At 43.9% G+C, this 17,215-nt stretch overlaps 1 protein-coding gene across 1 annotated transcript in view; it reads left to right on the forward strand.

Moving 5' to 3' along the window:
* Positions 1 to 17,215, forward strand: part of LOC118394770 (PH domain leucine-rich repeat-containing protein phosphatase 1-like) — a 75,827-nt gene that overhangs the window by 30,713 nt on the left and 27,899 nt on the right. Inside the window, exon 2 of the mRNA XM_035788306.2 lies at positions 15,891 to 16,087. Coding sequence (XP_035644199.1) covers positions 15,891 to 16,087 — 197 coding nt within the window. The remainder of the gene's footprint in view (positions 1 to 15,890; positions 16,088 to 17,215) is intronic.

A 17,215-nucleotide genomic window follows, 5' to 3' on the forward strand; every position in this document is an offset into this window, starting at 1 on the left:
CAAAAACAAACACACAGGCCTCTGTCACTAAAGACAATGTTCTGTGTGTGTGATCTCCCTGGGTCTGTGCTGGCTGATCAAAGAGCTCATGTTTTCCAATGTAAGGTTTCGTAACACTTGCATAACAGCGGGAGTCGGGAGAGGAGAGAGAGAGTACGCACACACACAAGCATCACATCTACGTCAACCTCCCACCCTTTCATTGAAAGAGGGAATCACTGGGGAAAATCCTTGCTCGCTCACTCACTCACTCTCTCACAACACACATACGCCATTGGGATTCGGGAACGCTGTACAGGGAATGCACTCCCAATCGATGACCTTTACTTGATCTAGATTTATGGTCACTTAAAAGGTTCCCTTAATCTTCAGGGCCACTCTTCAGAATAGACCTATTTTGTTTTGTTCATTAGGCATTATCAAAGATCTGGAGTTGATCTGTAGTGTTTACTGTATTTCCATTGATAATAAATGGTAGGAAGGTAGGCAGGTGCCTCCCTGACAACACTATAGATGGACTACTACTGTATTGGTTTAGTTGGCATTTCTAATTTTCCCCTCTATCTCTGGATGGAATAGAATAGAACTAGAATAGAATCAGTTCTCCAGTTCTACTAGCCAGCCATGATTCATGTGGAAGGCTGTAGCATGACATCCCTTTCTCTGCCTCTTTCTAAATGATCATAGATACATCCCCGGTCAGGGAGGCAGTGTTTCCCCATGTGTGCCCTATGTGGGGGGTGTCCTGGCTATTGGTGTGTGTGGTGGTAGATAGCTGCTTAATGCCTACTGCTGTTATATAAACCCACAGAAGAAGCAGTAAATGTGAAAGTGGGCGAAGTTCACTGGAGTCTTAACAAAGATTATTCAGCACTACACAAGCACTCTGGCCGGCTCTTGCTCCAGGTCCACCCCCTGGCAGGACCTCACCCCCACGCTGCCCATTGTGTCACTGGGTGCTACTGCACTGACCTGGTGGGAAAGCACCAATGATTTATATATACACTAGATGATTTGTAGGGGGTGTTGTGTTGAAGACACCACACCTCCATCATGGAACTCCCCCACCATTATTATAAAATATTTTGGAAGCAATAGGAATGCATTTGTTACTGTCTACATTTGTGTTCGTCACGTTTATTCAATTTGCAGACACATTAAAGGGACACTTTTAAATTACATCACACTCGTAGATACCCATAGACTTTCAGTCATTGGCATACGCTAGTTAGTACACAACAACAAATATTTTATACCTGAAACATATAATTGAAATACTGTAGAATTCCATTCTTTCCTATGGAGAACTGGCAGGTAGCCAGTAACTGTAATGTTACTGTTCCCACAACAACAAATATTTTGTCCCTGAAACATATAATTGAAATACTGTAGAATTCCATTCTTTCCTATGGAGGGCTGACAGGTGGCTTCAGAGCCTTTCATTAGCCAATATATAGCATTGGCAGAGTTTTAGCCAATACATAGCATGAGCATGGTTTTAGAAAATATATAACATTAGCAGGGTTTTAGCCAATATATAGCATTATCAGAGTCAATATATAGCATTATCAGAGTTTTAGCCAATATATAGCATTATCAGAGTCAATATATAGCATTACCAGAGTTTTAGCCAATATATAGCATTAGCAGGGTTTTAGCCAATATATAGCATTATCAGAGTCAATATATAGCATTATCAGAGTTTTAGCCAATATATAGCATTATCAGAGTCAATATATAGCATTATCAGAGTTTTAGCCAATATATAGCATTAGCAGGGTTTTAGCCAATATATAGCATTAACAGAGTTTTAGACAATATATAGCATGAGCAGGGTTTTAGCCAATATATAGCATCAGCAGGGTTTATGGAAATTATTGGAAAACCCCTCCACTGGATTAGCAGTAGGCTCTTCTGTTTTGTTTAGTTCTGTACCCTCTAAGGGCAAAGGTTTGATTTGGAAATGTTTAGCTGATCAGGGTGGTGTCCTATGAACAGTACCAATGTTCACTTCTTACTGTATATTGCTGATCTGACGTTTCTTTGCACTGAATTCTAGGAAGTGTATTTTGTTCAGCTGTGTGTGTGTCATGTCGTGAGTGTGTGCTCATTTATATTTGTCTCTTGCTCATCAAACACTGGCCCTGAGTCAAGTCACCAGGACTCCTCCTGTGACATCCATCAAATCATTCATTGTCCTCTTCTCCCTTCCCGTAGTCTCCCTAATTGGACATGGAGGTTTCATGGTCACCTGCTCCATGGCAACAGATTGTCCCTAACCCCAGCTCCTGTGGTAAATTAAAAACGCGGAGCAGGGAAAGGAAATGGAGGAGAACACGTGGAGATCAAGGCCTGTTGGACAGCATCCTAGAACATGTCTAGAGGTGCTATGAGCTGAGTTAACTGAGAGATGCTCCCTCAATGTAACACTCACTGAGAGATGCTCCCTCAATGTAACACTCACTGAGAGATGCTCCCTCAATGTAACACTCACTGAGAGATGCTCCCTCAATGTAACCCTCACTGAGAGATGCTCCCTCAATGTAACCCTCACTGAGAGATGCTCCCTCAATGTAAAACTCACTGAGAGATGCTCCCTCAATGTGACCCTGTTGTCAATCTGTGTGACAGGAGACGAGTGCTGTCAGAGCACTAAACCAGATGTCACTCAGCCCAGCCTAGAGGGACTTGGGCAGTTGTCAGCACTCTTCCCAAGAAAGACCACACACACACACATCCAGAAGCTAGCACTAGAAGCAACCCCCAGTAAATCTTCTGTGCAGACTCGTTTAGTGTGAGAACATCTGGGAACTTTTAAAGAGGATGTTTAGCGGATTAAGAAGCTACTAATTAAGGATTAGGCCTTTCAGAAACTGTGAAATTGTGGATTTGTAGGTTTCACTCTCTAAGTAAGCAACAGTGTCTCCCTAACTGTTGCTTGGTCATCACTAGTTACTACAGCCACAAAATCAGAAGGCCCACCTACTCGACCAATCAGGTGAGGGAGTGTGATGATGCGTTTGCCAGTGTACGGAATATTTCAAGTGAAATTTTGAGGACCAAATAACTAAGTCAGGTTAAGACCCTATAGTGAGGATAACGAGCATGCAGATGAGCTTCCCTGAGGTGTTTTTTTTTAGTTTCTACAGAAATTCTTCGGTTGTGCAAACTCCGTTTCATCAGCTTTCCGGGTGGTGGTCTCAGATGATCCCGCAGGAGAAGAAGCAGGATGTTGAGGTCCTCAGCTGGTGTGGTTACACATGGTCTGCTTTTGTGAGGCCCTTTGGATGTACTGCCAATTCTCGAAAAACAATGTTGGACGTCTTGTGGTAGAGAAATGAACATTCAATTATCTGGCAATAGCTCTGGTGGACATTCCAGCAGTCAGCATGCCAATAGCATGCTCCCTCAACTTGAGACATCTGTGGCATTGTGTTGTTTGACAAAACTTCAGTTTTAGTGGCCTTTTATTGTCCACAGCACAAGGTGCACCTGTGGTAATGTGCTTGCTGTTTAATCAGCTTCTTGGTAAGCCACACCTGTCAGGTAGAGTATCTTGGCAAAGGAGAAATGCTCACTAACTGGGGTATAAACAAATTAGTGCACAACATTTAGAGAAATGCGCTTTTGTGCGTATGGAACATTTCTGGGTATTTTTATTTCAGCTCATGAAACATGGGACTTTATGAATGCCACGAGGGTAAAGACAAACAAATAAAAACTGAAGAGAAATATGCTGCTGAAATGAACAAGAAGGCAGTAAGTTCAAATACAGATCACTGTTTATACCATACACTTTTAATACAACAAATTAATTTTATGTTCCTCAATAACTTTTAAGAAAATGGGACTTTAAAACGGGTGTCCCAACTCTGTGGTCACTAAAGATCCCATGGCACGACTGTACAGTACCGTCATAAATTATTCATACCCCTTGACTTTTTCCATATTTTGTTGTTATACCCTAGCCTACACACAATACCCCATCATGTCAAATTGGAATTAGGATTTTCGATTCATTCAAAATAAAACAAGACAAGTATTTAACCCCTTTGTTATGGCAAGCCTAAATAAGTTCACATGTAATAATGTGCTTAGCAAGTTGCATGGACTCACTCTGTATGCAATAATAGTGTTTAACATGGTTTTTGAATGACTACCTCATCTCAGTCGAGCAGTGAATTTCATACACAGATTCAACCACAAAGACCAGGGAGGTTTTCCAATGCCTTGCAAAGAAGGATACGTATTGGTAGATGGGTAAAACATTTTAGAAGCAGACATTGAAGATCCATTTGAGCATGGTGAAGTTATTAATTACACTTTGGATGGTATATCAATACAGTCACTACAAAGCTGCAGGCGTCTAGTTGCCGGAGAGGAAGGAAACTGATCAAAGATTTTCACCATGAGGCCAATGGGGACTTTAAAACAGTTAGATTTTAAATGGCGGTAATTGGAGAAAATTAGCGCTAACGGTTCATATTTAGCTAAAACTCGGCAGACAGAAACCACAATATGAATTAGCTAATAGCAATTGCTGTTTTACAATTCATCACATCACGGGAGAGCTCACCATTGATCAAAATAATTTGGTAAAACACTTTCTAAAAATCGATGGTGTAATCCGACAATGGGTAGTTTGTGCGCGCCACCATTTTTTTTGGTGGGTTTTTTCATCAACCAAATATATGAAGAGGAGACCAGATGAGTTTGGTCTGTTGGCAGAATGCATGTTGGAGGAGGTGTGTCATCTACGATCATTCACGATCATTCACACGGATCACTCAAAAGATGAGTGAACCGCTCCCTCACCTCTTTGTAACATCTTTGGTCTGACAGACGTTTACATGACACCCTGAATGCATTGTGTAATGTCAACAAACATGGTGCCACACATAGTTGTTTAAATAGCTTAGCATTAGCTCATCATAATCAGTACAACCTTCAAAAAAGTATTTTACACATATAGGTGTCCATTACAATCTCTGCAATAATTGGAATGGATTATTTGTCACCAGTTCTTGAAAACGTAATATAACTGTAAATACATTATGCTCCATACACACATACATACTGTATGGTACAGTAGAAATGACAACACGATATACATGATGTAATGTACAGACAGTAAGGCACTTACTTTGATAGGAACACACATGTCCAAAGTTATTATTTGTAAGGAAAACGACAATGAAGGCAATGCGAGCACTAGCCAGAAAATATGCCTGGGGGAAAAAGTTTGCAAGACTGCGCAAATGTCTGCATACTTGATCTGTGTGAAACACTTGGGGAGTGATTTGGCTCTCCTCAAAGAGAGGGGTTTGTCTGGCTCAGTAAATCCTCAAACATACATTGTCTGCAACAGAGAAATGGGCTACTTCTATGTGAATTAATGAGGAGGCAGAACACACTTCAATTCAAACTGTTGTTAGAAAATACTTTGAAATTGCCAAACTGAAACATAGCAGGCAGCACGGGGTTAGATAATTAGCAGGCAGCGCGGGTTAGATAATTAGCAGGCAGTGCGGGTTAGATAATTAGCAGGCAGCGCGGGTTAGATAATTAGCAGGCAGCGCGGGTTAGATAATTAGCAGGCAGCGCGGGTTAGATAATTAGCAGGCAGCGCGGGTTAGATAATTAGCAGGCAGCGGGGTTAGATAATTAGCAGGCAGCGGGGGTTAGATAATTGGCAGGCAGCGGGGGTTAGATAATTAGCAGGCAGCGGGGTTAGATAATTAGCAGGCAGCGGGGTTAGATAATTAGCAGGCAGCTCGGGTTAGATAATTAGCAGGCAGCGGGGTTAGATAATTAGCAGGCAGCGGGGTTAGATAATTAGCGGGGTTAGATAATTAGCAGGCAGCGGGGGTTAGATAATTAGCAGGCAGCGGGGGTTAGATAATTAGCAGGCAGCGGGGGTTAGATAATTAGCAGGCAGATCGGGTTAGATAATTAGCAGGCAGATCGGGTTAGATAATTAGCAGGCAGATCGGGTTAGATAATTAGCAGGCAGATCGGGTTAGATAATTAGCAGGCAGCTCGGGTTAGATAATTAGCAGGCAGATCGGGTTAGATAATTAGCAGGCAGCGGGGGTTAGATAATTAGCAGGCAGCTCGGGTTAGATAATTAGCAGGCAGCTCGGGTTAGATAATTAGCAGGCAGCGGGGGTTAGATAATTAGCAGGCAGCTCGGGTTAGATAATTAGCAGGCAGCTCGGGTTAGATAATTAGCAGGCAGCTCGGGTTAGATAATTAGCAGGCAGCTGGGGTTAGATAATTAGCAGGCAGCGGGGGTTAGATAATTAGCAGGCAGCGGGGGTTAGATAATTAGCAGGCAGCTCGGGTTAGATAATTAGCAGGCAGCGGGGGTTAGATAATTAGCAGGATAATTAGATAATTAGCAGGCACTGGGGTTAGATAATTAGCAGGCAGCTCGGGGGTTAGATAATTAGCAGGCAGCTCGGGTTAGATAATTAGCAGGCAGCTCGGGTTAGATAATTAGCAGGCAGCTCGGGTTAGATAATTAGCAGGCAGCAGGGGGATAATTAGCAGGCAGCTCGGGTTGGATAATTAGCAGGCATAATTGGATAGCAGCAGGCAGTGGGGGTTAGATAATTAGCAGGCAGCGGGGGTTAGATAATTAGCAGGCAGCGGGGTTAGATAATTACCAGGCAGCTCGGGTTAGATAATTAGCAGGCAGCGGGGTTAGATAATTAGCAGGCAGCGGGGTTAGATAATTAGCAGGCAGATCGGGTTAGATAATTAGATAGGCAGCAGGGGTTAGATAATTAGCAGGGCAATTAGCAGGCAGGGGTTAGATAATTAGCAGGCAGCGGGGGTTAGATAATTAGCAGGCAGCGGGGGTTAGATAATTAGCAGGCAGCTCGGGTTGGATAATTAGCAGGCAGCTCGGGTTGGATAATTAGCAGGCAGCGGGGGTTAGATAATTAGCAGGCAGCGGGGGTTAGATAATTACCAGGCAGCTCGGGTTAGATAATTAGCAGGCAGCGGTGGGTTGTCAGAATGCATTCTGACATCACGTGCATAAAATATAAAACAGCGACCATTAGAGATATTTGGAATTCACACGTGAAACGGTTAAGTGTTTTGCCATCTTCCATGTCTTTGTACAGAGACGGAAACTGGTCAAAACGAATACCCCATGAATACCTTTGAGTGTGTGTATATAAAGTCTACACAAAATAACTCATGGTAAGCTGCAGACCCTTTTATCTACCAAGAGAGTTCTCATCCCTAATTATCCGGGCTTTCTGCATTCTTCTACAGGCCAACACCACTCTGGCGCTCAACGAAATGTATGTTGAAATGTATGGTGAAGCGTGATTCATCATTAATGCCCATGATTTCAGAATAAGATGTTCACACACAGTTTTACACATCATTTGCTGCTCTTACTCTGTTCTTTATTTTACACTTATTATTATTATTATTTGCTTAGTCACTTTACCCTGCATCCATGTACATATTGACTTCAAGTAACTTGAACAGAGGTACAAGTTACTTGAGGTCGAAATGTACATGGATCTGGTACTGGTCCCTGTATGTAGCTCCACATTGATCCGGTACTGGTCCCTGTATTTAGCTCCATTCTTGTGTATTTTATCTTTAAACTCTGCATCATGTGGAAACGTTCGTAAGCATTTCACTGTCAAGTCTACACCAGTTGTATTCGGCGCATGATAAATAACATTTGATTTTATTTGGTGCAAAATACCAAAAAGGTGGACTGCAAGGCTATAATAAAAATCGCCCACGCAATCTGCTTTCCTGGTTTTAAGGTAAATATTTTAAAGTATATCATCAACCTACTGTTGGTCAAAGTCTAAGGCTGTGTTTACTCAGGCACCCCAATTCCAATTGTGCAAAAAAATTACGATAAAAAGTGCCCAATTGGAAAACAGGGTTGAAGTTTATATCTTAAAGCAGCCTAATTCAACATTTTTCATTTCCCTGAAACTGTATAAATCTAAAATCAAGATGTCAATTTGTTTGTCTACATGCAATTTTTAAAAAACAATTAGAGCAAACATCATGATAAGCTTCCCGGCTGAGTTTGATTAAGAGATCTGATTACCATTTTCCATTTTGAACTGTTGGTTTTATTATAGCTAATAAATAACCAAATCATTTATGGATCGGTACATAAAATAAATTGGTCCTCAAACTTGAACTGGAAATATACCGTAATCTGGCATATGTGTCAACACACTCCCTCATCTGATTGGCCAAGGAGGCGGGCCTTCGGACTTTGTGGCTATGGTAACTAGCTACAACCCTGTTGCTTACAGACTTACAAAGCTATGTAGTATAAAACAACACACACACACACAGTACCATACATAGTCCTGAAGGCAGACAGTGCGGTATGGTAGATAGCTTTGAAGGTTGTCCCATGATTGTTGGAAGGTTGTAACATGTTGCGCCAGGCTGGCAGATGGGAGGAGGGGATAATAGCACTGCCTTGGCCCGCGCACTAATTGTCCCTAGCAGCTGTCACCTCGTCTGGTCCTCACCGTCACTGCCATTACACGCCCATGTCTGTTTGTGTGTGTCACCTACCTTAGAGCTTGTCCAAAGGAGCCTATTCCTGTTACCTTGGGCCTTGCAGCACTACAAACGGTTATTCCGAGGTTTACTTCAACTATTTGCACATTGTTACAACACTGTACATAGGCAATAATATCATTTGAAATGTCTGTATTCTTTTAAAACGTTTTACTCTTCATTTCTGATTGTTTACTTCCCATGTTTGTCTATTTCATTTGCTTTGGCAATGTAAACGTACAGTATGTTTCCCATGCCGATGATGCCCTTTGAGTTGAATTGAATTGAGGGGGAGTGAATCCAGGTACATTTACATTTACATTTAAGGTAGAAAAGGGGTTTGATACGACATTATTACAACATCTGTTTAATATGACACCATTGCAATTTGTTGAAATCTGTCTGCAAAGACGTCATTGCAACCACTTTTGCCAGCTGGGAAAAGCAAGGTTTTGTGTTTATACGGAGAAAGACAGAAGGTCAAATCAAGAGATGACAGGTAACACACACACACACACTCTCTCATACTAAGGCAGGTTCGCTGCCACATGGTGTGCATGCCCCTACAGGAGGACAGCGATTTACAGGCCACAGAAACAGCTTGATTTCTTTCCTTCTCTCTTTCTTTCCCTCCCTCTCTCTTCCCCCTCTCTCTCTCTTCCCCATATGTGTTGGCGCTTACTCACTTCCTCTTTCTTCAATATCTCATTACTCCTTTTCACCGTCAGCGGCGGAAAACAACAGCCATCAAGCATCATTTGATAATAATAACAAGCCTCTGAAGGACACGCTACAGAATGTGTTATTTTTAGCACTATTTGACAGTGATGTGTCTCTACAGCTCCTCAGTAGCAAGGAGGGCCTTGATACAACACCTCAGATCGTAACAATCTCATATAGGAGACGAGACAGAGGCTTGTGGCTCAAATGGCACCCTATTCCCAAGATAGTGTACTTCTTTTGACCACGGCCCATATGGCTCTGGTCAATGGTAGGGCACTATCTAGGGAAGAGCGTGCCATTTGGGACGCAGGAAAAGATGTGAGAGGCAGCCAAGGCCAGGCAGCAGGAGCTAGTTATAGCCTGAACACAAACCCTCCTCTACACTACGACCCATACATTAGTCTCATCTGTGCCAGTCCACAGCACCATAGCATGTATTGCATCTATCTCATTCCCACCCAGTGTGTCATGTTGGTCAGAGCCCTGAGGTACGGCGAACCCAGACCCAGTGTGTCATGTTGGTCAGAGCCCTGAGGTATGGCGAGCCCAGACCCAGTGTGTAATGTTGGTCAGAGCCCTGAGGTATGGCGAGCCCAGACCCAGTGTGTAATGTTGGTCAGAGCCCTGAGGTACGGCGAGCCCAGACCCAGTGTGTAATGTTGGTCAGAGCCCTGAGGTACGGCGAGCCCAGACCCAGTGTGTAATGTTGGTCAGAGCCCTGAGGTACGGCGAGCCCAGACCCAGTGGTAGAAGTGTATGTGTGTTGCAGTGTCTTGTTTCATTAGGGGGGGTCAGCCTGATTACACGTGTGTAGCGAGGAGGAGAGGTGGTTCTGCAAGTGGTCTGGTTATCACATGGGGGAGGGCCTTACACTCTGTTAAAGATGGAATCCACAGTAGGGGAAACGGTACCACTGTCCGCCCCACCGCAGTCAGTTCCTCTCTGCGTGGATGTTGGCAGGGAGAGGGGAAACCGTGGCCTTTCCTGATCTTGGGGAAGGAAGACATCTTGATAAACCGCTAGGTAGTGAACACCCTAAAGTAAACACACGCCACTCCCTACTCACACACATATATATTTTGAATACTTTATTTGAATCCACCAATCAAATTTACAAAAAAAGGTCCCATTCTCCATAGCACTCAAAGGTAAAGAAAGCACCTCATTCTCCAAACACACACACACACAACTAGCCAAGACCATAGTGTCCTTTTGACCCGAACCCTATCCCCTGCATTGCTTACATCCTCAACCTTTAAATTGAAGACTCCTGGCCTGGGACAACAAATAGAGTCCTTGTTCCGATGACTCAGTTGGTTGGCTGGAGCTTGGTTCTTGCCCCACCATGGTTGTGGATTCCAGCATGAGACTAAAAGTGACCACTACATAACCATAGTATCATTGTGATATCAAGAGGTTGTCTAGATCCATGTAAACAGTGGGAGCCCCACCCACCCACTCTTCCCCTTCAATTGAACTAACCTAGACAGTGTAGTGGTCTGGTCTACACACAGGCAGATCCACTGTGTCCATGTGACTGGGTGGGGAGAGAGAGTTACTGTAGCCGCCAGGACAAATCAACACCCGGGCAGACAGATGCTGTTTTAGGCCCACTGTTATCATTAGGGCTTCCTACTGCACCACTCCATATTGTTCCCCTTTTAAAACGTTTGTTCCTGCTTTGGTCCATCCTCATCCAGGTGAACAATAAAGCCCAAATCACATATGGAGGAGGTTTATCACTGTCACTGAATCAGAGTGTGTGCATCTGTGCATGGAGGGTGTGTGTGTGTGTGTGTGTGTGTGTGTGTGTGTGTGTGTGTGTGTGTGTGTGTGTGTGTGTGTGTGTGTGTGTGTGTGTGTGTGTGTGTGTGTGTGTGTGTGTGTGCACATGCTTGTGCACATGCTTGTGCATATGCGTGTGTGGGAGAGAAAGTGTTCCAACAAAGCCCTAGATATTTTGAGATTGCCAGTGTGACTTATTGAGGCTAAAAGCTGGTGAATAATTTGCCTGTTCAAACAATTTCTCATCCGACTCGCAAACTCAATTATGAAAATGAACTGAGTTGTACTGTAGAGGTCTGAGCTCTATGGTGGCATCTCACTTCTGACCATGTGGTAAGGTGTCGCATTGCACATGCTCAGTATTTGACCAGTCCATTTGCAAAGTCGGTTATTGATTTGATTTTGGGCGTGAAAATGAGGCCAAAGGTCACTGCACTGTGATGATACAGCGGGGAAAAGTGCTGATCACAGTAGCTCATATTAAAATGTAGCCCTTTGCCCCGGGCTTGGAGTCTGTTCTTCAGAACATGAGCACTTCCTCAGTGAATTTATTCTTCAACCCTCGTCTCTGACAGTATCAAGCCGACTTCACCGTATCTTGAGCTACAAAGAAACGAGCACAATCACTGCTCCAGTTGCTTTAGGACCAGACCGAAAGCGCCAGGTACATATTGTGTGGAAGGAGGGTGTACATGTAGTCCTGAACAATGTTCCCTCTAAGCTGTGCCGAGCAGTAGCCCGAGACGGCCGTGCAGGAAATATCAGCCCACAGAGAAAAGCAGGAGATTGATCGTCACTTAACTTTCTTGAGCAGTGGTCACCAACCAGTCGATCGCGAATGCCTGGTCGATCTCCAAGCATTCCTGGTCGATCTCCAAGCATTCCTGGTCGATCTCCAAGCATTCCTGGTCGATCTCTAAGCATTCCTGGTCGATCTCCAAGCATTCCTGGTCGATCTCCAAGCATTCCTGGTCGATCTCCAAGCATTCCTAGTCGATCTCCAAGCATTCCTAGTCGATCTCCAAGCATTCCTAGTCGATCTCCAAGCATTCCTAGTCGATCTCCAAGCATTCCTAGTCGATCTCTAAGCATTCCTGGTCGATCTCCAAGCATTCCTGGTCGATCTCCAAGCATTCCTGGTCGATCTCCAAGCATTCCTAGTCGATCTCCAAGCATTCCTAGTCGATCTGGCATTCCTAGTCGATCTCCAAGCATTCCTGGTCGATCTCCAAGCATTCCTAGTCGATCTCCAAGCATTCCTGGTCGATCTCCAAGCATTCCTGGTCGATCTCCAAGCATTCCTGGTCGATCTCCAAGCATTCCTGGTCGATCTCCAAGCATTCCTAGTCGATCTCCAAGCATTCCTAGTCGATCTCCAAGCATTCCTAGTCGATCTCCAAGCATTCCTAGTCGATCTCCAAGCATTCCTAGTCGATCTCCAAGCATTCCTAGTCGATCTCCAAGCATTCCTAGTCGATCGGTAAACATTTCTGTAAAACAGCAACAACAACAATAAATCCTTGTGGCTGTGTTGGTCTCGGGCTGTTGGCGGTAGGTGCACCCGACTCAGCTGCCCTGCGCACTAGGTAGGCAAACCGTTGCCATTTTTAACCATAGCATGTGTCTAAAGATACAAACTCTGACTTCCAGCAGGCCCTGAGAGCAAATCAAGTGCAATATAGGCCTAACGCTGGCCAATCGGATGGTAATGATGATAATGTATTGGGTATATAGCTTACTGCACAAACCTCATTGCGACAGTACTGTTTTTAATTGGTTAATGTTGCATAGGCTTATGTTTTTTAAAGTCATGTAAAATTAAAAGTAAATTCTGAGCGGTAGATCTCAGCTTCCATTTTGACTCAATGTGATCTTGACTAAGAAAAGGTTGGTGACCACTGTTCTACAGTTTTCCCTGTTAACAATATCAACATTTCCCTTTACTGTGGCAATTGTGATTGAATCAATATTAGCCACTTCAATGCAACTTACCGAAACAAAACGAACTATGCAAGATATTTTGTTGTAGGCAGAACGCACCGGAGTAGGATTCTATTGCATTTGTATTTATTATGGATCCCCATTAGCTGCTGCCAAGTGCATTGACACACACTACTCAGCCGTACTTTACACAGACCGGTGTGACATAACCAATCAGAGCTGCAGTAGGCCTATATGCAAATAGACCATTGGCATATGTGGATCTGTGCCATTTACTTTTAACTGGACTGTGTTTACAGCATGAGTGGTCGTGAGTAGATGCGCTTGTTTTGAGATCAAAGTGAGAGCTGCGTGTAGCCACGTGTAAACATGTTAATATCCTTTGCTAGTTAGTGAATTATTAGCCCAGTTATAGATCCTTTGTATTCAGCAATAGGGGAGTGATTGCTTCCTACAAGAGCACAAAACGTGTACATTTCTAGACATCTTTGAAAAGAGAGTCAAGTAAATAGATTTTTTTTGTCTTAAAGGGGCAGTGTTGTATTTTGAGACAGGATTGAATAAGCTAAGTAGCCAATAGGCAGAGTGTAGCATAATTTCTGATTCTCTGTAATAAGGGTATGGGAAGTGGTTTCTTACATCAAACAACACAACAACATTTTCAGTCACCTTATCTGAAGGACAAGTGGCTAAACAGGATAATGTCAAGCCATGCATTTTTTTTCCCAAAAGTCTCATGGAATGTAGGCCTACATTGACCTTTGCGCTCAGTAGACCTGAAATTTGCTCAGTGGCGATAATCTTTTGAGGGTTCATCGGTCCTGACCTGGGCTTGAACCTGGGACCTTGCAACTGTCAACCCTACACCTTAGCATTTAAGCCAAGAGACCAGAAACTCTTGAGGAGGTCGCTAGGTTGTAAGCTCCCTACAATAGAGCAGGTAACTTGTGTGTAGTGTTCTCCAGTCGGGGGAGTTTTAAAGCGATGCTAAAAGTGTTAGCCAAGGGGCCATGTGTCATACAGCATTCTCTCGTGTTAGTCTAACAGTCAGCATGTAAGGGACCTGTGTTGAATTATTCAAAGCTGTAAGAGCTCGTCCTGGTACTTAGTACTTACCCCATAGTACTACCCCACCAGCTCTCTCTCTATCCCTGTCTGGATTGAAGTGGCTGGGAGAGATGGAGGAGTGGTTTACAGTGGGTTACATAACTGAAGAAATAAGGTAAACGGCAACATGAAGTGTCTTAATGCGGTGTTGGGCCGCCAGAACAGCTTCAATGCACCTTGGCACAGATTCTACAAGTGTCTGAAACTATCGCAGCGATGGACACCATTCTTCCACAAGAAATTCCATAATTTGGTGTTTTGTTGATGGTGGTGGAAAACGCCGTCTCGGGCGCCACTCCAGAATCTCCCATAAGTGTTCAATTGGGTTGAGATCTGGTGACTGAGACGGCCACGGCATATGGTTTACAGCGTTTTCTTGCTCATCAAACCATTCAGTGACCACTCGTACACCCTCTCCTATGAGAGCATAGCCATGGTAGCCAAAATAATGGCCTACCCCAGTATTTTTATACGTGACCCTAAGCATGATGGGATGTCAATTGCTTAATTAACTCACGGTTAGTTAGCAACTCAATCATGTAAATCAAAAGTATGTGCCCAGTGGGTTCTAGCCAAGGTAGCAACTGGGTATTTTTATACATGACCCTAAGCATGATGAGATGTTAGTTGCACACAACTGTGTGGAAGCACCTGCTTTCAATAAACTTTGATCCCTCATTTACTCAAGTGTTTCCATTATTTTGGAAGTGACCTGTATCTCTCTGACCTGGGATTGTTTCCTGTCCGCGTGTGTACTTACCCTACCCTTCTATACTACCGGCAGCAGCTCCTTCTCCCTCATAAACCCAGTGTGGAGTGGATGGGAGAGATGTAGAGGGCAGGAGTGATCTACTGTCGTTTACAGTAACATGTGAGTCATTTTCTATGGCCTGGGGTCGTGTCCATTCCACATCTGTTCTACATCAGGAGCTTTGCCGTAGCGCCTTGGCCTAGCACACATGGCGGAGACATGAATAACAAAAGACAAACAAGTGTACAAGGTAGGCAGAGATTCTGTTCATAGATAGATAGGTAGGAGGAGAACAGAGAGGCACATGCAAGTGGAGAAGAATGCGAGAGAGGTTGAGAGAGTTGGCGGGCCAGTTTGCAAGACTGAGAGCAGGTGGATGTTTAGGAGAGACAGAGAAGACAGATGGACAGAGAAGACAGGCTGATTAACAGAGCAACTTGATCAACAAGCCATTTGGCAGGGTAGCGGAGAGAACGAGGGAACATGTCACAGAGATGAACCGATGGGTGAAGGGAATAAAGACAGCTCAAAGAATGCCATAGCAAATTAGTGTTGAATTAGTGGACAGCACCTCCTGGCATCATCATCTATTGTCTGACTATCACTGTTGTGTTTAATGCTATGCTAAAAGCTATTCAGCGCCGTATGCTAACAGAGTGCGGCATCAGTGCTGACTGTTTAGCGCTTATGCTAACACAGCATTGATTTGATTGGGTGCTAGGCTGCTACGCTATTTAACTATTCATATCTCTCAGGGTTGATAATATACTGTATGTACAGTATGTAAATAAACACAATTATCATTATTATTTGCTTTATAGTCATACATAATTACTATGTCACTTGATTAGCTTTGGGTTAATAGATGCAGGGCGAGTATACAGGTCTGTGTGCTAACTCTCGCTCCCTCCTCTGTGTTAAGTTAGCTGAATGCTAACTCTCGCTCCCTCTCCTCTGTGTTAAGTTAGCTGAATGCTAACTATGCTAACTTTCGCTCCCTCTCTTCTGTGTGTTCCAGGAAAGCCCCACAGCATCGAGAGCTCGGAACGCGTGCAACTGTCGGGGACGTATAATGTCCGCAAAGGGAAACTCCAGCTGCCAGTCAACCGCTGGACCAGACGCCAGGTGATCCTTTGTGGCACCTGCCTCATTGTCTCCTCCGTCAAAGACAGCCACACGGGCAAGATGCACATCCTGCCCCTCATCGGCGGAAAGGTACAGTAAGACACAGGACTGACAAGACTGCTGTTACTGACACTACTGACAATGTTCTATGACGGCTGGACCAGCAGCCGTATTGAGAGTACCCACGCCAGGAAGAAGAATCACAAAGTTCATTCTAATTCTATGACACCAATGTGGCATCCACAAACCTTAAATTACTCGTACATCACCAGCTTTCCATTTCCATTTGTCTTCATTCTTGACTCCGTCTAATCAGTGTGTAATCATAGAGCTGAAATCAAATCAACAGTCTTTAATCAACTCTGTGACAGAGTCCTGGTGAAGGGCCAATAAGTCATGGTTGCAAATCCGTGTTTAATCTTCCAACATCCTTATTTTATATCTGCATTCTCCACATCAAGTACTCTACACCCTAAATGGATTGTTGGCCTTTATTCACTTTGTCCTCCAATTTAAAAGTCCTATCATGGTTCTGCCTAGTTTAGGCTGGATCCTCACGAATACATTTTCTGGCTTGGGATTTCACATTCCAAACAGAGAGTTAGGGAGAGAGCTTTTGGTTAATGACTGTTATCCCTTCATGGCTGTGTATCTGCAGCAGGGAAGGGCAGACAGGCCCGTTGAATAAGCCCTAAGGCCCCTCCTCAAAGGGTCTTTCTATCAGCCTGCCACATACTACATCTAGGCATGTAAAGGACTGTGAATCCCCATATCCCACCGCTACCATAGCTCAAATATCATGTAATTTCAAGACACGACCTCTAGATCTCTAGATTCCCATACATCTCCGCAGCGTGCGGTCGTAACTGTATGACCGGAGGCTGAGGCTCTTTTAATATGAACATCTGAACCGTTCAGCTCGTGCTGATGACGTCACTAAATGGACCATGGCCTGTAACATGGAACACAGGGACTGTGTTGTGTACTGAAAAAGTCACTGGATGGTTTATGTTTTTTCCTATAGGTATGTGTGTTTTCTGTATGCACACACACACACACACAATGTCAATAGCCCTACAGGTTTGTTTATCTTGCTTGTCTGACTCCGAAGGCGTGTGTGTTGTCGTTGTCGTGTCTAACTGGCGATTTGTTTTCCGACAATGGTTATCTTGAATGTGTGGCTTACCCTGGAGGTGTGAACGGAAGATGTGTGTTTGT

This window comes from Oncorhynchus keta, chromosome 15, assembly GCF_023373465.1.
Source record: "Oncorhynchus keta strain PuntledgeMale-10-30-2019 chromosome 15, Oket_V2, whole genome shotgun sequence".
NCBI classification, from domain to species: domain Eukaryota; kingdom Metazoa; phylum Chordata; class Actinopteri; order Salmoniformes; family Salmonidae; genus Oncorhynchus; species Oncorhynchus keta.